We start from the raw sequence: 21,893 nt of genomic DNA, 5'->3' as shown, positions 1-21,893 counted from the left end.
AGTGCCCTTGTGTTGACCTTGCCGGAGGGAGAGGGCCAGCCCAGCTCATAATGACCTCATCCCATTCCTTCAGGATTTCCTGGGACATGCAGGCCCTCACTCTTCCGCTGGCCTTGTGTGATCAACCACATTAAGTCCATGAGCTTTGGAGCAGATTACAGTGACATCTAACATAGTCCCTTTAGGACTTGAGCGTGAGGTCAAGCAAACACACAGAGCAATCATTATGCTTTCTGCAGTCCCAGGGGGCTTCGGCGTCAGCTGGAGGAGCGGGCGGGGGGGCAGCGGGCAGCGAGGTGGGGCTGAGTCTAGGAACTGTGCTGTCTGTAGCAGGAAATCAGCCTGAAAGGAGATGGAAGGGCTTTGGTGGGAAATAAAATGGCACTCTGTTGTTGATGGAAAAAGATCTTGGCAGGACTGTTGTTGTGAGTGTTCTGTGGCTTAGAAAGGAATTTCCTACAGGCTGGACTAACCATTACAAATGTCTCTACCTTCAGGAGTCCCAGGCGTGCAGTAGAGCCTCGCCGCGGGAAATGTCAGCTTGGACCATGGGCGCCCGCAGTCCAGAGAAGCGAGGAAGTTTCTTTAAGGTAAAAGGAGGCCTTGATTGGGGCTGCTAACGGGCATCTCACTCCCTGTGCTGGCTGCACGGAGAGCTGCAGGGCTGCAGAGAACGGTGGGGGAAGCCTGCTCTCTGAGCCAGCTCTGGCTGGGGTGGGGGGGAACCCTGCCTGAGCCCAGCTGTGAGCTATTCCCAGATTTTACAGGAGGTCGGGGCTTTTGTGAGTCAGTGTGCTTCCAGACAGGCCCAGGACCCAGGCATGGGGAAATGCCACCTGAGTGAGACAGTTGAGGCATCCTTCCTTTGTCAACCGCCAACCTGGTCCTTTTTCATCTGGACAGTTTTTGATGGAAGCTGGACTTGGCATTCTAGTGAGTCGGTTGTAGGCTCCTGTGCTTTTGCACGTGGCTTGATTTTGTGAATCACTTAAGTGCTCATTAAAAAAAGAGAACGACACACAGATCCCTGGGCCTTACCCTAAACTGACTGAATGTTTTTGCTGGTGTATTTTATCAACACCCCAGAGGCCTGAGAGAACCAAGGCAGCCTGATTAAAACTGGACCACTTTTCTCCATGCCTTTTGATGTCCATGGGAGACATTGCTAGCTTAATGAGATGAGCTGCTCAGTGGGTATTTTATATACTGTGTGTGTGTGTGTGTGTGTGTGTGTGTGTGTGTGTGTGTGTGTGTGTGTGTGTGTGTGTGTTAAATTAAGACCTGACAATCGTTTCTAACGTACGCTTGGGAATTGATTTTCTTCTTATGGTGTTTGCTTTGCATCCTCTCACTCACCCTCAAAATAATGCAGACTCACTGTGGAAAATTTGGAAAATACAGAATCATGTAAAAGAGGAAGGAAGTGGAGGTGAAATGTGAGTTTGAAATCTGTCATAGGCTAGTCATAGCTTTTATATGCTTCCTGTTTCCAAGAGGCCAAACCTGATTTATTCTGTCAGTTGTGGGCTCAAAAAAATCCAGCAGAAGAGGCTGTTGGTAAAGCAAAGCCAAGTTCATTCAAGCAGCTGCTGTCAGGGAGGGCGTCGCCAGGGCACAGGCCTATTGGTGTCTAAGGTCAGGAGGCATCTTTATAGAGTTTAGAGGTCCAGGCCCAAACCCTTTAAGCTGTGCTTCTCAAGGCAGAGAATCGACTGGGTTTCAGCAAAGTTTGTGACGTAATATAGTTCAGGATGGGTGGATACAGCAGGACGAGGGCCTTAAAGGGAATCTTGGCGAGTAAACCATTGATCAGCAGGCTGTTTTCCCAGGTGAGCAAACTGTGCCAGGACAGATTGTTTCGTAGGAATTTCCTGCCGTGAACAGCAGAGTTATTTATTGGTTTACAATAACTTCCTGGAAGAAATGCTTAAGTTGTGTTGACACAGATGGTCTCGATTCTCAGTCCTAAGAGTTAAGTTTTGTGGACGCAGCCATCTTAGTTCGCAGCCCGTTTACTTGATTTCAATCAAACCTGTGTAAAATCCACCACTGGAGGCACAAGAGGGGCCCCTCAAGCCCCCAGTGGACCAGGCTCCTGACTCCTCTTTGGTTCCTGGATTCTGTCTTACGCTGAGATATTCATTTCCTCCTGGTGGACAGGGTGGACCCAAACCCCCCTTCTCCCAAGGCACCGCCTACATCAGCCTAAATATTGGATCGTCCGTAATCACCACCTTATGCTCAGGAAATGCAGTGGGGCTGAATCTCACCTAGTAGTTAGGTTTTAAAGTCCCAGCAAAAGGAGAAAATTGAATAGAGTCCAAATTGCCTTTGAAAATTCCTGAGGAATTTGTTGGACCCAATACTACCTACTGTTAGGTCCAATGTAGCCAGTTTTTCCTGCAGTCCTGGGAAAAATCTTTTTTTTTTTTTTAAGTTGTATAACAGGTAAAGTAGTTAACTTGTATTTCTGGGCCATGTCCTATGAAAGAATCCATCAGACAAGAGGTGAGAGGCTGCCTGAACCCACTGAGGGCAAGTCTGCTTCTCTCCTGAGTCAAATGCCCTTGAGGAAAACGTGTGGAAGTGGCTGGAACTATATAACTTGGTGTTGTCTTTTTTTTTTTTTTTTTCTGTAGAGCTTAAATTGTTTCGTTTATTCATTAGATGGTCCAAGTGGATGATCTAGTTACCTTATACTTCTTTCTCTCTTCTTTATAGACGTTGTTACTCTTTACTATGGCTATTTCATAGTTATTATGGAATAATAATATCATTCATTATTATAATATTAGATAAATAATATTGTTAGTTATTATGAATTATTCCACAATTTAGGCATGCAGTTACCCATAGGATGAAGACAACTGCCCCTTGGACATTTCATACTGACTCCTTGGAGGTTCGTTGTAAAAATGGTTACCAGGGTAGCCCTCGGTCGCTGAGATGGGCTGTCCCTCCGCACAGCCCTGGACCCACTGGCTCTTCGTTTACTCGTCATGCTTTTTTTTGACTCACCTTGATGGAGCACCTGTGATCAGCCAGGCTCTGTTCTAGGCACCAGGGAGAGAAAAGCCAGAAGCCATCCCACTTCATGGGGCTTTCAGTCTGGTACCAAAGAAGGATATTGCTCAAATATAATATTAAACGCATAATAACGAATTATAAGAGAAAACAATGCTTCGTGAAAGAAGTTAGAGGGACTCTGAGGACAGATGACCTGAGTGGGGCCCCAGCGCAGTCTTTCCTAGGAAGTGGCCTCTGCTGTAGAGCCGGGGGTGAATCTAGGGACTCAGTGAACCTCTTGTGTCCCTGCAGGGCTGCCCTCCACCACACCAGCGATGCCCTACATCCAGGTAGGACCACTTCATAAGGTGGGGATTCGTGGTTACATTCTTGGCTCACAGCTGGATTCCACATGTTCATTATCCCTTTCTTGATTATTAGGGCTCACGTGATTTTGTGCAAAGCGTGGGTCATTGAAAGACAATCAGCAGACCTCTTTTGCAGCGTCATCTTCCCCTATCCTGTGTGTGCTTTTAAGCCAGAGCTGCTAACCACGAGCAGCGAGCCTTGATTTGTGGTTTCGCATCTGTCCTGGCTCCTGGAAGTGACCCAGATGAGTTGCAGGACGCAAGGGTCTTGGGTAAGGTGGATGGTCTGAGCATTCTGGTGTAATTGACAAAGCCCCGGGGTTGTGGTGCTCATGGAGTCTCTTCCTGGAAGCCTGGCCACAGAAATCCTGTGCCGGACAAACACATGGTCCACAGCCCTTCCCAGCATCATTGCTAATGTTCCTCAACCACCCGTGAGAAAAGTGTCTTCCTGCCCTGCAAGGTCTCTGTGAAAACATGTGGAGGCAGACAAGTGATGCCCCAGACAAGGCAGCAAAGTTATCTGCACCTAGTCATAGATGTGGACACAGAGAGCTGTCAGATTGCAAGGCTGTGTTGTGTGAAAGAGACAGTAAGAAAGGCGTCATCTGGGCTGGAAGAGTTCTAAGTGGTCCTGGCTGAGGGCCGAGAAACTCAGCATCATCTTGGAACCCTCCTTTTCCTGGATTGCCTGGCTTCCAAAGCCACCCCTCCCCAACCCCATCCAGGCGCCCAGTGCTGGCAGATCCCCCTCGAGTCTTCAGGATCCACCCCTCCTTCCCTTCCCTACATCCAACTCCCTGCTTAGGGTCTCGTTCTTCCCTTTGCGGGCACTGCAGATGATGCCCGGAATCCATCTGCACCACCTCTGAATGTGGTTGGTTGGTTGTTTCTTGTCAATCATTCCATCCATCTGAGTTGCCTGCTTGCAGACCCCGGCTCGCGCTGCACCCTGGACCAGGTCTGTACTCTTCACCTTGACATTCGAGGACTTTCAGATGGTGCTTCCACCTTCTCCCAGCTCTTTCTCCACCGGTCTTGTCCCTGTGCCCTCACGGGTCTGCCTCTGTAGCCCAAACCTGCTGTGTCCCTCCCTCCTCCTGCCCACCTTCCACCCCTCCCCATCAGGCTCCCAGCTGCCCTTCCAAGCTGGTGTCCCTTTATCCATTGACAATGGAGCTCATGTGGGCTGAGCGGGTGTCTGCCTGGTGGTAGAAATGTCACGTAGGCCTAGCCATGGCTCTGGCGTAGTGCCAGGAAGTCATCCTCAATTCACAGCTCGAGCACTGCCATGAGAGATTCGTTCTGTCTTTCGTCGCCATGTCCGTGACCCCGAGGGGGATCCTCTTGGAGCAGAGAATGGTGCGGGAAGAGGACTGGTGTGATTGCCCCCCTGAGCAGTTCTACATATACCTATACCATTCTTTTTTAGATTCTGTTCCCATATAGGTCATTACAGAGTATTGAGTAGAGTTCCCTGTGCTATACAGTAGGTTCTTATTAGTTATCTATTCTATATATAGTAGTGTGTATATGTCAATCCCAATTTCCCAATTTATCCCTTCCCCCTCCTTTCCCCCCGGTAACCACAAGTTTGTTTTCTACATCTGTGACTCAACTTCTGTTTTGTAAATAGGTTTGTTTGTACCATTTCTTTAGATTCCACATATAAGCAATATCATATGATATTTGTCTTTCTCTGTCTGACTTATTTCACTCAGTATGACAATCTCTAGGTCCATCCACCTTGCCGCAAATGGCATTATCTTGTTCTTTTTTATGGCTGAGTAATATTCCATTGTATATGTATACCACATCTTCTTTATCCGTTCCTCTGTCGATAGACATTTAGGTTGCTTCCATGTCCTGGCTATTGTAAATAGTGCTGCAATGAACATTGGGGTGCATGTGTCTTTTTGAATTATGGTTTTCTCTGGGTATATGCCCAGTAGTGGGATTGCTGGGGTCATATGGTAGTTCTATTTTTATTTTTTTAAGGAATCTCCATACTGTTCTCCATAGTGGCTGCACCAGTTTACATTCCCACCAATAGTGTAGGAGGGTTCCCTTTTCTCCACACCCTCTCCAGCATTTACTGTTTGTAGATTTTTTTTGATGATGGCCATTCTGACCGGTGTGAGGTGATACCTCATTGTAGTTTTGATTTGCATTTCTCTAATAATTAATGATGTTGAGCATCTTTTCATGTGCCCCTTGGCCATCTGTATGTCTTCTTTGGAGAAATGTCTATTTAGATCTTCTGCCCATTTTTTGATTGGGTTGTTTGCTGTTTTGTTATAGAGCTTCATGAGATGTTTCTATGTTTTGGAGATTAATCCATTGTTGGTCGCTTCATTTGCAAATATTTTCTCCCATTCTGTGGTTTGTCTTTTCATTTCGTTGCTGGTTTCCTTTGCTGTGCAAAAACTTTTAATTCGGTCCCATTTTATTTTTGTTTTTATTTTCATTACTCTAGGAGGTGGATCAAAAAGATCTTGCTGCGATCTATGTCAGAGAGTGTTTTGCTAATTCGTCATAATAATATTGCAAAGCATACCTGACATCAGTATTCGGTGTGTCTTTTCTTTCTTCCTAGATGCTTACACCTGGAGAGGCCTTAGAGGAGTGGTGCCCCATAGAAATACAAAGTGAACTGCAGATGTCATTTTAAATGTTCTAGTAGCCACATTTAAGAAAACAAAGGAGCGACATTGATTTTTAATAATATATTTTATTTAACTTAGTATATCTAAAATATTGTCATGTCAACATGTAACAATATAAAAATATTAATTGGATATTTTACATTTTTTTTTTAGTACCACGCCTTTGAAATCCAGTGTGTATTTTACACCGAATACATCTTGATTCAGGCTAGCAGCATTTCAAAGGTTCCACAGCCACACGTGGCAGGTGACTTCCGTATTGGAGAGTGAAGGCTTATGTTTTGTGGACTCTATACCTCCTCCTTTCACAGATAGTGAAACTAAGACCCAGGGAGGTTGGAGTGCCAGGGGCTGGTTATTAGTCCCCAGCAGGGGTGGGAATTGCACCTGGCCTGACTTTCTCATGTGGCACCCCCATCCCACGTAGCCTTCCCGACGGTTCCACTCTGGTCGCTTCACCCTTCTCCCAAGAGATCCCCCAGGAAACTCCATCTGAAGAGGTCATGGGGACAGTGGCCTCTTTCTGGAGCATTGGTTGGCTTTTTTTTGGACACACATGCATATCTTTCACCATCTGCTCCAAATGCTTCCAGGACACAGGTCGCACACCCTGCACCCCTACCCCCACCCAGGGCCTGACTTTCTAGGAATGCCCTGAACATTTTGGACAGCGGTTCCTGTTCGTGTTTCCAAAAACAATGGATTTCATGGTTTTAGAGGGTAGTTTCCCAGCACATGTTGGCCATCCATTTCTGATATTAAATGTTGCGTGTTAGGCCACAACACGTTCTTACTTGCTTCAAGGAACTCTGCCTTTTAAACATCGGGAGTGAAATAGATTCCCCCAGGTCCCCTCAACCACGTTATTTCTACAGGCTTACTTGTAACTCTGAGTTTTTATCATTAGGAGGATACCAAGGAAGAAGATGTAGGTTTGAAGGACTCTTGTTTCAATGTATGATTTTCGAAAAATTAAATCATGCAATATAAAATGAACACCTCATACAATATAAAAGGAACATCTGTCAAAGCTTTATTCAAACCATGCATGAATCCAGGAGGCCAGTGTAAGGCTGGTTCAAATAACGCTTGGACAGATGATGTATTTGTAGTTGACTTAAAAAGTCATTCTGTAATAAGTTTGCTAAGTTCAAGTCAAAACTGGTAGTAGTACTACAGGGCAATAAAACTGTGTCCTTTGGGGTAATTTTTTTTTTTTTCTGAACCGAAATCTGCAGGCTGACTTGTATCTTCACAGTGCCTGAGTCCTTCATTAACAGCACAGAGCAAAGTCAAACACAGGTGCACCCCTTAGATAATTAAATAATCTTTAGGTGACCTAGTTAAGCAGTGCCAGAGCATGACAATGAAAGGATGTACTCCCTGTGGGTTCTTGTTAACATAGAAACTCCCAGGCCCGTCTCATATCCATAAATCAGAACCTCCAAGGGAGGGAACGGAAGCCTCTGGCATTAACAAGGGCCCTGGTGATTCCTGTTTTTGGAGCCACCAGAAGACACCGATTCACCAGGTAAACCTGTCAAGGTGAGATGCCCGAGTCTGTGTCTCTGCATTTGCCTGCATTTTAGGAAGTAATTGACACGTGAAATGTGGTCCCTGGACAGACGGGCAGTGTCGGCATCACCCGGAGTTTGTTACCAAGGCAGCCTCGACTAGTGGTTCTCAAAGTGTGATGCCAGCTCCCCGCGTCAGCTTACCTGGAGACGTCTTAGAAATGCAGGTTCTTGGATTGTGGAATGTGGGAATCAGATGATGGGGTTGGGGCCCGTGGTCTGCGTTTTAACAGGCTCGGCGGGGGAAGTCAGGCTGGAGAATCACTGCTCTATGTCTTAGATTTGAATGACTAAACAGACTGATACAAAAAAACATAGAAATGGCTGAATTCTGGGCTTGTCTCCATGTCCCCGTCTGGAAAATGCAGTGACATCACCTTCCCAGTGGAGTTGTGAGCTCACACATGGTACTTTGACGATTGTGCCCACTCACTCTCTACAAGCCTTGGAATAATTGCCACCGTCTGATAAGATCTTCTGTTTTATTCTGTCTGTGCCCTCACCCCACGCCCATGTTTCATTCACTCTCTCAAGAGCGGCTGCACACAGACACTGAGGCACCTGCCCCAGCCCCTGTAAACCAGAAGCCAAATCGCCCACCAGGCCCCCGACACCTGCCCACCGGTGCTCTGATATTCTCTAAGCTGAGGTTCAGAGACGTGGGCTCCTCCCCTCTCCCGGGAAGGCTTGGGGGAGGTTAATTTTTTAACTCTGTTGTTGGTCTACACGGCCGTTAGCCAAAGGAACCGAAGAACAAACAGAAGCAGCATGTCCTTTGCTGGATGCCTGGCATTTTGGCAAAAACTACCATCGTGGTGCCACTTCACATGCACAGCCCACCTTCCTCCTTATTCAACTGCTTTTAAAAATTTATGTTTAGTTTCACACTCTCCCAGGCCTGTTCCAAGCACTTTCAACCCATTGAGTTATTTAATCCTCACACTATCGTTATGCCCATTTTACAGGTGGGAAAACTGAGACCGGGAGAGGTTACAAAACTTGCCCAGGGTCACACCACTTGTCAATTCTGTGGTGGTTCCCTGGTGACTGTACTTCAACTTGGAAGGAATTTTGTAGAGATGGGACCTAGCACCCTCGGGGCCTTAAATTGTCGACCTTGTGCCTCATCCAGTGCTGAAATGAGATACTCCCCCCACACCTCTTTCCAGGTTGCAGCCCCTGTATTGGACGCTGGTTAACTAAGATGTGAGCCTGACTCCACTTTCCCTGCTTGTCACCCCCAGCCTGTCCTCTGCTGGCCACTCACAGATATCCCTTTCGGACGACCGCCTCTCAGAGTTTCCTGCCTCAAAAAGTGGGGATTGTTCTTTCTAAAGACACCCAGGAACACAACCTGCATCAGAGTCAGGGTTTACTAGCTGCTGCAACTGCTGAGAACATACTAGAAGAACCCTCAAGCAGAGGACTCTCAGCAAGAGGGCACCCGGAGGCGCATAGTATAGGATTTGGGCTAATTCTAAGGAATTAGGTTGCAGACTGGCAAATAAAAATACCAGACACCAGCTGAATTTGAATTTCAGATATAGCATGAGTACATCCTATGCAATATTGGGGACATACTTACATTAAAAAAAGTATTCTCTGTTTATCTAAAATTCAGATTTAACTGGGCACCCTGTCTTTCATCTGGCAACCCTGAAGGAGGCTTGGAGTGTCATCAGGAAGTGAGGGCAATCCCGTGATTGGGCAGCGCAGTGAGTTTTATCCAGAGGCAGGAGGAATGGAGGGAGTCAACGCGCCAATGCTACAGAAGCAGCGACGCTGTGTGTCAGAAGAGGGGGCCGTTTAGTCATTTTTGTGGTTTGAGTGTCTGTGTTCTGTCTTGTTTCAGACCTGGTCCCTGGCAGCCTTGTCGAATTGGTGTGTTGACATTCTGTGTGTGTTACTTAAGTTCAGGTGGAAACAGGCCAGTTCTCGTTGAACTTCCCAGTTCGGGGCTTGTTTCCCGAGAAGCTGATGGCTGAAGATGCAGATCCTCCGGGTTCTGGTCCAGGACAGCCAGTCCAGTCTAGGCCGCTGGTTCTCTGGACATACTTTTGGTTGTTATAGCTTGGGTGGGTGTGCAGCTGGCGGGCTTCCTATCACACACAGGCAGCCCCCAGAACAAAGAATCATCTGACCCTAAATTTCCACTGTGCTGAAGTTGAAAACTCCTGGTCTGCAGTGTCAATTAGGAAATAACCCATTCCTGGGGTTTCTCTATCTCTGGGGCAGGTCTTCCAGAAGTAAAGAAAGCAAGGAAAGTGTGAGTGTGGTTAGCACCCACTGTCCTGGCCATTAATAGTAGGTGTTCAATAAATATGCTGGATGAATGAAAAAGCGTGTAATGCATGTATGTGTGTATTACCCATATATCGTTCATTTCTTCAACCTGTATTGATTCAGCACCTATGGTGGCAGGGCCAGCCCTGGGCACTGAGTGTGCGGTGATGGGGAAGCAGATAACGATCAGAGAAACTTGAGCTTGAAGGACAGACAGGTAGGAAGGCCTGAGGGGGGAGGGCTCGTTGAGGAGGTGGTGTTTAAGCTGAACCCTGCAGGAGAGAAAGAGGCAGGGAGAAAATTATTCCCAGACAAGGGGGAAGCACACAAGCCGGGGAGCAGGGCCTGAGACTCTGAAAGAACAGGGTGGCCAGTGTCTGGGTGGTGGGAGACGGGGGTGGGCGTGAGGTAAGGACCCGGTGCGGGGGGAGTAGCCAGGGCCATCGTGCTGACTGGGTGAGGACCTGGGAATCATTCTTAGTGCAGTGAAGCCATGAGCATTTGGGGGAGAGGGAGTGACATGATCCAACACGAGCAGCCCTCGGAAAGCTTGGCAACAGCACCCTGTCTTTAATCCATCAACCAAGAAAACCAGAGTGCAATTCACATCTTCCCTGGCCCCCACCCCTCATAGGGTGCAGAGTGGGCCTCCCACCCAGCACAGCTCAGCTTGCTGGTCAACCCACCCGTGTCCCCGTGCCTGGCCGCTCCCTCCAGAAACATCCCTTCTCCCCTCTCCCAAAATGCTTCCCGAGTCTCCCCGTCACCTCCGGTTCACTCTGCCTCACCTTCCACCTTCTCATCTTTATTGCACATGTCATCTTGGCCCCTCTGGAGCCGTGGACTTCATGTTTTCCTTCTCTGAACCTTCTCAGAATCGGCCCTGGGAACGCTGGACCAGAGCCACTCGAAGGCAAGGCGTTTAGGAATGTTGTGAGGTCTCGGTGTGTATTTGTTGCTCAGGCCCGCCCCAGAGTTTTTTAAATAACTTCTCTACCTGAAATATGCGGAGTAGACCAGAGGGCAGACACCCAGGCAACCGGACAGTCAATTAGGGCAGAGTCAGCAAACTGCCACGCTCAGGCCAGACCCGGCCAGCGCCTGTCTCCATGGTGGGGACACAGACACACCTGGTCACTGAGGTGCTGTGCACGGCTGCTTCCATCCCACGGTGGTGGAACCAAGTTGCTCCAGAGACCATACGGCCTCTGGAGCTTAACATATTGACCCTCTGGCCCTCTGTAGGAAGAGTTTGCTGAGCCCTGACTTTGGAGATAATTGCATTTTGCAACTGACTTCTTAAAGGCAATCTTGAGTGTGGGTAGCAGCGCCTCCAGTTTACAGATGAACACATGACAGGGCCACTAAGGGCCTGGTCTCCAAGGGCGTGGCCCATGCGCTTTCCCGAACCACATTCCCTGCCTCCTATAGATCATCAGAAGTAGCCAGAGTGAATATACCAGAGCTCTCGACCTCTGGTGCCTACAGGGGCCAGGCGCATAACCTAAACCAGTCGAGCCCTCCCAGGTGCAAGTTGGTAATTGAGCACTGACCTTTGGCCTCAGTATTGGCGAACAGTAGGGAGTGGTGGGGACTGAGGCAAACCAGAAGCAGATATCCCGTATAAAGAGGTCAGCATCACCACGGCCCAGAGTTTTTCAGTTTCAAGAAGCTAGAAACCTAGATTTTTATGGAAACCTCCTGATTTTTTTGTAGGAAACATCATATGTTTAAATGCTGAAACCATTTTAGTTATAAAAGACAGGACAAGCCCACGTGGGGCGAGTCAGACAAAACATAGCTGAGTGTGTCCTGAGGCCTCCAAGGACCTCTGATATATGACATCCACGTTGGAGGGACTGTCAAAGCCGTCCTCGGGAAGGGCGGGTCCCTAACGAGATGCCAGGCAGCTGGGAGTTGCCCTGGGCTCTAACCAGGGGAGCTTCCGTACCAGCCTTTAGCCCTGGCTTCTGGGCAAGTCTTCAGCTGGACATGAGAGCAGCTTCAGACTCCAGTTATCCGCAGAGGAAAGGAAATGCCCAGGAGCCAAAAAGGAGACAGACGCAGGAAGGCTGAGCTCGGGATGTCCTGGGGAGCCCCAGGGTCTGAGATGAAGCTGGTAAGTTCATCCTGGGAACAGCCAACAGGAGCTTCCCAGAGGTGCACACGTCAGCCTTCTCCACTGTAGCAAAGCCCAGTATTACCTTCAGTGCCTCAAAGATGTGCATCCTTACACAAAAGAAAAGACTCGTGGGAAGGTCATGGCTCTGCAGGTCTAAGAACCCTGTCTGCCAAGCCCTGTTGCTCCGTTACCACCTGCTTGATGTGGGACAGACTGTGCAAACCTCAGTTTCCTCATCTGTGAAATAGGGTTACGAAAAGCCCCAGACCTATCACACCGGGATGATGTGAGCATTAAATAAATGACATGATGGGTGGTACCTGTCCTGTCACATGTGACGTGGATGTCCTGAGACTTCCCCAGTTAGGACAGCTTCTGTCTGTCCTTCACCCGTCACATCCATAGAGCTACCGCCTCAAGGCCTGACAAGACTCATCTAAGAAGCGTCACGTTATGTTCTGTCCATAAGAACTTCAGAAAGACTTTGGACATCAGAGAGAGGGGGAGACTAACCCTCTGGTAACTAGAATCATGGTGCGGAAGGAATCTCTCATCGCGGGGCATACAAGTGAATGAGAGTTGGGGTTAACTCGAGGAGCGCAAAGACATCATCATTTATAACTAAGGCTTCAAGTTCAAAAGTTCAGAGTTTTTCAGAATCAGACTGGAGAGAGAGAAATGACTGCCAGGCCGAAGAAGGTAACGCTTCATTTCCATTCGGAGAGATTCATGGTCATTTGATGAGCATCTCCTGTTTGAAGGAGCTGTATTTCGGGCTTGAGTGGCGGAAAAATATCCCCACAGTGAACACTATGCCTGCTCTCAAGTTTTTGCTAGTAATCTACTAAAGGACATAAAACATCTGTCCCCAGTGCAGCCCATTTCATAATCTCCCCCCGAGCCCCCCTCCCTGTCTCCTTCACCCCTGCCACTCACCCTACGGTGCTTTCCTGCCCTACCCCAAGACCACACTAAATGCCTTTAGAGTTTCCCAAAGCCTGAAAGATTCTGCCCCACCACCACCATTTGTATATAATTTAAAATATTTTTTTATTTTTCCCACGTGACACGCAAGTTAACTATATGATGAAATTAAAATGCTTCCTTCCTGGAAACGTTTGACAGCCAAGTGCTGGGCTCAGCAGCCTCCACCCACCACCGGCTGGGGCTCTTACGGCCACAGATGTGCGGGCACCTTCCCTATGCTGGGCCCCATTCATCCCCCCACCAAGTGATCATCACCCCTTTTACAGATGAGAAGACTGAGGCTCAGGGAGGTACGGTCTCCCCCACGGGTCCCCCAGGCGGCAGGAGCCCAAGCTGGCCTTCCAACCAGGGCTGTGTGGTTCTGGGGCTCATCAGGAAGCTCGGCGGGTCTGCCTGGGGACCCCTGAACCTTGGCTCGCCAGGGGGCTAAGCAGGAGCCCCGGTGAAGGGGCTCAGCTCGGTGTGGTCAGGGTGCCCAGGGGCCATGGCACAACCAGGCCTTGGAGCCCAGTGGCCTGTGCAGGAAGAGGTGTGTCGGCCACACTTCCTCTGACTAGGGGTCCAAGCGTACTTAGACGCAGATTTTGAGGGTGAGGAACAGAGCTGCCTGAACTTTCCAAAGCAGAGATTTCCCAGCAAGAAGAGTGTGCAAAGTGAGCTTTGAAGATGAGCTGGGAGAAATTAGGGAAGTGATTCCTGGCAGCCTGTTTTGTTTTTTGGGTTTTTTTCATCTTTACTGGCATATGATTGCTTTACAGTGTTGTGTTAGTTTCTGCTGTATAACAAAGTGAATCAGCTATATGCATACATATATCCCCATATCTCCTCCCTCTTGCGTCTCCCTCCCTCCCTCCCTATCTCACCCCTCTAGGTGGTCACAAAGCACCGAGCTGATCTCCCTGTGCTATGCGGCTGCTTCCCACTAGCTATCCATTTTACATTTGGTAGTGTATATATGTCCATGCTACTCTCTCACTTCGTCCCAGCTTCCGCTTACCCGCTGTGTCCTCAAGTCCATTCTCTACATCTGGCAGCCTGGTTTTCATTCTTAAGTACGTTGTTTTAATTCCCCCCCACCCCGCCCCGGGGGTAGGGGGTGAGAGTTTTGAGTGATATCATTTCAAATTTACAGCAGAGTTGTGACCATGGCACAGAGGACTCTTTGTATTATATATACTATCATGTATGTTATATAATATACATGCTATACAATGTCAAATTTCCATATAAAGTTGCAAGAAGAGTTCAGGGGCCTTCCATATGCTCACAGAAGTCATCTGGCCATAGACAAGTTTCTTGTCGGAACCAAAATGCTCAGATCCAAAACCAGGCGAGAGCTTTCGGGCATTGCTTGTAGGCACCAAAGGAAGGCATGTGGGGTTGGACCCAGCTCTCTAGCTCCGGCCCCGACCTCAGGCCTGCAGGTCGATGCACCTGTTGTAAGATCAGCTCTTCCCTCCTGGAGGGTCTCAGCCCAGCCGCCTGGTTCCAGGAGGCTTGTCCAGCATTGGGAAGATGCCCAGTATCCTGGGCTGGGCTGGTCACTCCTAACCATCTTGGTGTGTGAACATCAGGCTGTTCTCCATCCTGAGTGTTTGTTGTCATCAGGAGACAGGAGACGCCGAGGTGTAGGGACACATGACCGCGGGGGCTGCATTTTATCCCAGCATCAAGAGGCCCTGGGGCCGTAGGTGTGGAATCGGTGGACAGGCTCTCCAGAGGTCACATCTCGGACCCTCTGGGGCTTCGCTTCAGACGACCGTTACCTTCTTAGGGGACCCCAGGGTTTAGAAGCTGCAGCGGGGCCATTGTAGCTTATTTCCTCCAAAGACAGTCCCTGTAGCATAGATCCGTAAAAAAGACAAAACAAAAAACTCTGAAGCCCTGTTTTCTGACTTTTGTGGATTCTGGTTTTTAACTGTGGTAAAACATACCTAAAATGTACCGTTTCAACCATATTTAAGTGTGCATTTCTGTTGCATTAAGTACATTCACGTTATTGTGCCCCCGTCCCAACCATCCATCTTCAGAACCTTTACATCTTCCCAAACTGAAACTCCGAACCCATGAAACACTCACTTCCCCTTCCTTCCTCCCCCCCAGCCCCTGGCAGCCACCATTCTACTGCCTGTCTCTATGAACTTGATTATACTCTAGGAACCTCACATCCGTGGAATCGTACAATGTTTGTCCTTTTGTGACTGGCTTATTTCACTCAGCATCATGTCCTCCAGGTTCACCCATGATGGAGCATGTATCAGAATTTCCTTCCTTTTTAAGGCAGAACAGTATTTGATTATGTGTATAAACCGCATCTTGTTTATCCATTCATCTGTTGATGAACATGTGGGCTGCTTCCCCCTTCCACCTATTGTGAGTAATGCAGCTATGAACGTGGGATGGATTCTGCTTCTAAAAGTTTTTTTTTTTGTGTGTTATGCGGGCCTCTCACTGTTGTGGCCTCTCCTGTTGCGGAGCACAGGCTCCGGACGCGCAGACTCAGCGGCCATGGCTCACGGGCCCAGCCGCTCCGCGGCATGTGGGATCTTCCCGGTCCGGGGCACGAACCCGCGTCCCCTGCGTCGGCAGGCGGACTCTCAACCACTGCACCACCAGGGAAGCCCCTCTAAAAGTTTTTAGTTCTCTTGCCCTGAGTACGGACATTAAAACGTCTCTAATAGAGGAACATCACCCACAAGGTACATGAGCATGTGTGTTGTGGGGAGTGTGTGCTACGGCTGAAGTTAAGCCTGAGTCTCTTGCAAAATGCAGCTCCTGGTGTCTGCCCGCTGGGGCGGGGGCCATGCAGTCTGCTCGGTGAGCAGAGGGGCGGCACTGTGACTTAGGACCAATTAAAGTTGTCCAAGTCACTACCGGCTGTGGCCACTCACCAGGCATGTGTTTCCTGTTACTTTTCTCTGTCTTACCTTTCCAGTCACATTGTAAGCCTTTTTAGGGACAGGGACAATGTCTTCTACGTCTTTCAGTGTCCATTGAGCCCAGTTCCCCAAAGGTGGCCGATCTTCAATAAATGTGTGTTGACAGTGGCTCTCATTCCAAATCTGCTATCTCCCCGTGCTGTGCATGGACATCTTTGGTGTCCGGATATGCCAAATATGTACTTTCCCACCATCAGAAGGACTTTTCAACAGCTGTTCTCGTGTTTGCAGCTGAGCAGCTGAATTAAATTAGTGAATGGACGTCTTAAAACAATTCGAGTTGATTAACCTATAAATATACATATATATTGGTTTTGTCCTCAGGGCTCTTGGACCCCTAGAACCTTGTTCCACGTCAGCCGAGGAGTTTGTTGAAATGCAGAATCTCAGGCCCTACCCCAGACCTAGGAACCAAGACCTGCGTTTTTGACAGGATCCCCAAGTGATGCACGTGTGCATCCCAGTTTGGGAAATACTAGTCTGGGGAATATTATTCTGCTAGTTTCATTCTGAATGATAAAGAGGGTTGAAACCCTCTTTATCAAACTTGTCCTGTTTGTGTAGAGGAGAGACGAGGCCAAGCTAGCGCTGGAACGCTGTGCCCCGTTCTGGTCACTTTACGTAAGCAGAGTTGCAGGAATAGTCCCGCGTATACCTGTTACCTGGGAACATTAGGGAGGGACCAAGGCACCCAGCTGCCTCAGGTAGAGGAGGTAACCTGAGAGGCCTTGCTCTGAATTTATAGCGAAAAGAACCACACTGGTTGGGGTCCCCAGACGCAGGTTCAGAGACAGGTTATGAACACCAGCAGTCTGTTTGGGAGGTGACCACCAGAAGCTCAGGTCGGGGCGTAGGGAGGTGAGACAGAGAAGGGAGAACAGCCACTGGGGCTCAGTCCCGCTGGGGGCCTTGGGGAGACTGTATAGTGAGCATCAGAACTGTCCCTCCTGGGTGAGGGGAAGCTGGGGTATCCGTGCATGGAGCCCCTCCTGCTCTGACCTCATCTGCCCACAGAGCATCTACAGCCTTGGGCAGAGGCGTCCACGTGCTTGCAGTGGAGCCTGAGGGAGCAGCGACCCCGGGAGGTACGGGCGGGGTGCTGCCTGTATCCCATCTGAAGTTCTGGGGTGCCTCGGCCGACATCTACATCAGAGCTCCAGGTCCTGATTAGAAACAAAGCGTTTGCATTTTAGTCAATTTCAAAGCCTCAATGATTCATTGCCTGCGAGTTACTAATCATCTTCACAAGACTGAAAATGACCAGACTTTACATTGTCTTACAATCCAAAGTCCCTTTTCATAATCCCTCTACTTTCTTCCTTCCCTAAATTAAATATATGTGCTCAGAGGATGTTGTCATACTCAATTTACAGAAAAAAACATTTTTGATGATCGATTCTAAATTTTTCATCTTCATGTTGCAAGTTGGAGATTCATGTCTCCTCTCCTGTTACTTTCCCCTTGAATCCTTACTCCATTTCTCTTTTTAAAAAAAAAATTAAAATTGAAATTCCAAATACGGCAGTTACTATTCCTAGGGGCCATGTCAGCATCTCCTCAAGTCAGCATTTCCTTAAGAGTTTCTGTAGAACACTGCTCCTCGGAAAGTGTCCTCAACAGAGCCTTAACGATCAGAAGGGCTTATAAGGGGAATCTAAAAAACTAATAAGACACATGAACTTATTTATAAAACAGAAACAGACTCACAGACTTAGAGAATGAACTTACGGTTACCAGTGGGGGGAGAGTTGGGGGATGGATAGATTGGGAGTTTGAGATTGATATATACACACCACTATATATAAAATAGATAACTAATAAGGACCTACTGTATAGCACAGGGAACTCTACTCAGTACTCTGTAATGGACTATATGGGAAAATATCTAAAAAAAGAGAGGATATATGTATATGTATAACTCACTCACTTTGCTGTACACCTGAAACTAACAAAACATTGTTAATCAACTATACTCCAATATAAAATAAAAATTAAAAGAAAAAAAAGATCAAGAAGGCTGTGGAATCCTACACACTCTGTTCTCTTCCTGGAGACCCTCACTTACACCGGCTTCTTAAAAGGTTCTGAGGAGTCCACGTGAACTTGTTTAATTGAATGTTTAACCCAGTTTCATTGGCTATTTCCAATGTTACTGGAGCAGTAACTCTTGTTTTGAAATCATGCCTGTTCACATCCCGCACTGCTAGTGTTGGGTGAAAACATTTGAAGAAATGCCACTTGAAACACTCTCAGGGCATTTGAAATTAGTAGCACTGGGGTGGGCTGAGCAGAGACAGTGGGCACAGGAAAATTACAGCTCAGAGTTTGCACTGCTTTTTGTAGCTAGGAAAAAAAAAGAGAGAGAGAAAACTTCCTTACGTGTAACTGAGGTTTTGGAATGAGGAGTGACTCTGATTCCATGCTGAAGTTAACCCCTGGCCTGTAATTGAGTTGACCTGTCAAAAAAAAAAGGTGGGCTGTGTGGGTGAGGTACAGCTCTGAGTGTCAACCTGGCCTCGAGGGGAGAGGAACATAATTCATTAGCTCAGGCCATGACAAGTGGCAGAGCATCCCATTTCCTTAGTTTTATCAGGGCCTTCACCAACCAAGCGGTATATTGCTGGTACTTCCATTTGGCAACTTTGAGCACCCACTGGCCGACTATCATATTGCCAAACCCAGGAGCTCTGAAGACTGATCTAACTGCTAGGCTGTTAACTCCAGGCTCTGTATGAATTCCACCTGTTGAACTGTCCTTTTACTTCTCTTTTTCCCAAAGAAGATAGCTATTTTTCCTATGGAAAAAAAAAGCTATTGCAGAAAAAATTCTTAACGTAAAGAAGAACGAGAATATCACCTATATTGTACCCTCTTTAATTGCACCACCTGGAAAGGAGCCCTGTGAGAATCTAGATGCTGATGAGTACAGAATTTTGCTTTCTCTGTTTGTAATTCTAGTGTATTATATTAATCCATAGATAAATATATTACATAAATGGGCTCAGAGAATACATACAACTTTTTTTCCCACTGAATAACAGGTCTCTGTATGTATATACTGACATATCAATAAACATATATATGTGTGTGTATATATATGACAGAATCACCATTTTAAGGGTTGTATAATATTCCAGTACCTTTCTGTACCACACTTTTAAGGAGGCCACTGTTATTAGACACTTAGTCCTTTTTCCATTGTTCATGATTATAAATGATGTTCTCAAGAACCTTCTTTAACATATACCTAATTGCTTCTTTGGATCAGTTCCTAGAATTGGAAATGCTGAATTCGATAGTTTGCATACTGAGTTGCAGATATATACATTCAGATTGACTTCCAGAAAGGGGGAGTCATTATTTCTCCTCCAGGGCTTATTGAAAGCCCTGTGCAGGCAGCTGCTCGGTAGGAAGCTGGAGGTGGTAAAAAGGGAAGTGAATGTGACTTAGATATTTATGCCACTGCATTCCGGAAAGGCTAAGGGGGGCAGCTGGCCGTCACCAAGAGTTTGAGCCAGAAGAGGCGTTAGAAATCCATTGATGTATTGAATGCTTGAGGAAACTGAAGTCCAGAGAGGTTAAGCGACCCACACCCCTCACCCTATACACACACAGGGCCAAGGACCCACAGTCGTCAAGTCTCTTAGAACGGATAGACGTGAAAAACATAATTCTCATACAAATACGTAGTGAGCATGTGTCAGAGATTGATTTAACTCATTAAGGAGAAAATCAACAAGTTATTAGAGCCAATCATAGATGGCAGAGACTAGCAAATAAAGAGTGGGCCAGTTGGTCCAAGTGTCCAGACCTGAGTTATCCTCTGGCTCCCTCCCCCTGCCGGTGCCTCAAACGGCAGACCATTCACCAAGGATTTTGTATCCAAGGCCCAGAAGTTCTGTTACTGAAGGTAATGAATGCTGACACGGATGCAGTCGATGCTGAAAACCAGGTGGAACTGGAGGAAAAAACATGACTTATTAATCAAGTGTTGGAACTCCAACACACACTTGAAGATCTCTCTGCAAGAGTAGATGCAGTTAAGGAAGAAAATCTGAAGCTAAAATCAGAAAACCAAGTTCTTGGACAGTAGATAGAAAACCTCATGTCAGCTTCTAGTGTTTTTCAAACAACTGACACAAAAAGCCAAAGAAAATAAGGGATTGATATCCCTTATGTCTTATGGAATTGCTGCTGACCTTTTTTTCTTTAAAACTTGGATAGATTGCAATAGTTATAGTACTTTTGTTTGTGGCTTCACTGAGTACTTACGAAGATAATGTCAGATCTAAGCAAAATTAAGAGCATAACAGGAGACTTCCATGAGTTTGTGTATTATGTTAGTCTACAAAAATGTGCAGACGTATTGTAGAGACTTTATAATTAGAAATGCATATATTTGTGAAACTTGAAAATGAATGTTATATCAAATTTGCTTTGATCTATAGGTTTAGCATTGTCTTTTATTATAGGCATAGTTAGAGACACAAGAAGATAACCACCGTGTTGTGAAAAAGTGACCAAAATCATGTACTGAATGCACAGCTTTATACACCCTGTCCACCATCGTGTGTCTCTTCTCCATTTGCTTTCTTCCCATTTTCCTTCCCCTAAGGAAAAAATTGGTTTCACATTTGTAAAAAGTAATTTTAGTTAATCATCTAAGAGAGTAGCCCGAACTCTGTTGAAACTTAACCAAAGTAAGATACTTTCTCAGTTTAGGGCTTATTTGTTATATTTAGTAATAAGATAAGATAGTTGGTTTCTGTTTAATCAATTGAAAACGGGGGCTATAAGGATGAAGATTTTTCTTTGAAACTGAATTATCATATTGGGAAGATTTGTCATTAAAAACTTCCTTTGCACAAAATAATCCACTTGATATCTGAAAAGACGAGCTCTGGTTGTGTGTGTGTTTGAAATAGAAAATTTTGAGGAAAACAGAAATAGGGTAGGAGAAGTATTCAATACTTGGTAAGTACTTGTAACCAAGTACTTGGTAAGTACTTGGTAAGTACTTGTTTTTAGTCCAGATTTGTGGTATCTCTGGCACAGATTAGATTTGGGGGGGAATATATAAGAAAATGGATTAAGTTTGGCTAACCTTATGTAACCACACCTAGAAGGGAATAAAGTTTGGTCTCAGGTTTATTTGCAGTACCCAGATGATCAACTTTGCAAAGTCCCTTAAAAGTGTTTCAGTATCAGAATCATGAATAAAATGGGAGAGTTTTACATGTTTACGAACTGATGCTTTCTCAGTATTTTATCTACTTCTCCCAGAATTTTCTGTAAACCCAGCTACTGGTTTGCAGAGTTTTAGTCATTTAACAGTTTTTTAAAATTTAGTTTGTAAAAAAAAAAAAAAAAAAAATTAGTTTGTAGATTCCATTTGGTAAAGAAATCAGTATCAGAAGTAATGTTAAAATATTAAATAGGAAGAGAGATCCACTAATATAGTTTATGGTTATTAAATTTAGGCTAATCATAGAATAATCTTAATGTTCGTATTGGTGTAAGATCTGATGACTTTAGCTGTATGAATATATGATAGTCATACTGCAAACATTTTGCATCCCTTTGTGACCTAATTTTCAAACATTTAAAGTTTTCAAACATTTAAAGTTGTGTTGCCGTTATGCTTTGCTGTTTAATAAAAAGCTGTTTCAAAAAAATAAATAAATAAAGAGCGGACAAAAGTATTTTATCTTGAACCAGCTTTAAAAATCTGCCACTGGCCAGCTTTGTGTATCTAACTTTGCAAAGTTAGATATGGGCTTGATATTGCCGATATGCAACCATTTTTTGCACTTCCAACACTGCAATTTTATATAATTCAGCCTAACACAAAACTGGCTCAACGTGGACAGGGCAATAAAACCAAAACCTTTGGGGTTATCTTTTCTGCCAAACAAATATCATTTGCACCGTATCAATCTTCCATAAGT

The 21,893-nt window shown here is 46.3% G+C and overlaps 1 protein-coding gene and 1 pseudogene across 1 annotated transcript in view; both read left to right on the top strand.

Annotated features, from left to right (window-relative positions):
- Positions 1-21,893, top strand: part of RIN2 (Ras and Rab interactor 2) — a 208,424-nt gene that overhangs the window by 111,376 nt on the left and 75,155 nt on the right. Inside the window, exon 3 of the mRNA XM_060031299.1 lies at positions 498-590. Within this exon, the coding sequence (XP_059887282.1) occupies positions 534-590 (57 nt within the window). The 5' untranslated portion in view covers positions 498-533. The remainder of the gene's footprint in view (positions 1-497; positions 591-21,893) is intronic.
- On the top strand, positions 337-20,104 carry LOC132437830 (short coiled-coil protein pseudogene; annotated as a pseudogene).

This window comes from Delphinus delphis, chromosome 15, assembly GCF_949987515.2.
Source record: "Delphinus delphis chromosome 15, mDelDel1.2, whole genome shotgun sequence".
Taxonomy (NCBI): Eukaryota; Metazoa; Chordata; class Mammalia; order Artiodactyla; family Delphinidae; genus Delphinus; species Delphinus delphis.
The sequence above is the reverse complement of the archived record's forward strand: the minus strand, read 5'-3'. Positions and strand labels throughout refer to the sequence as shown.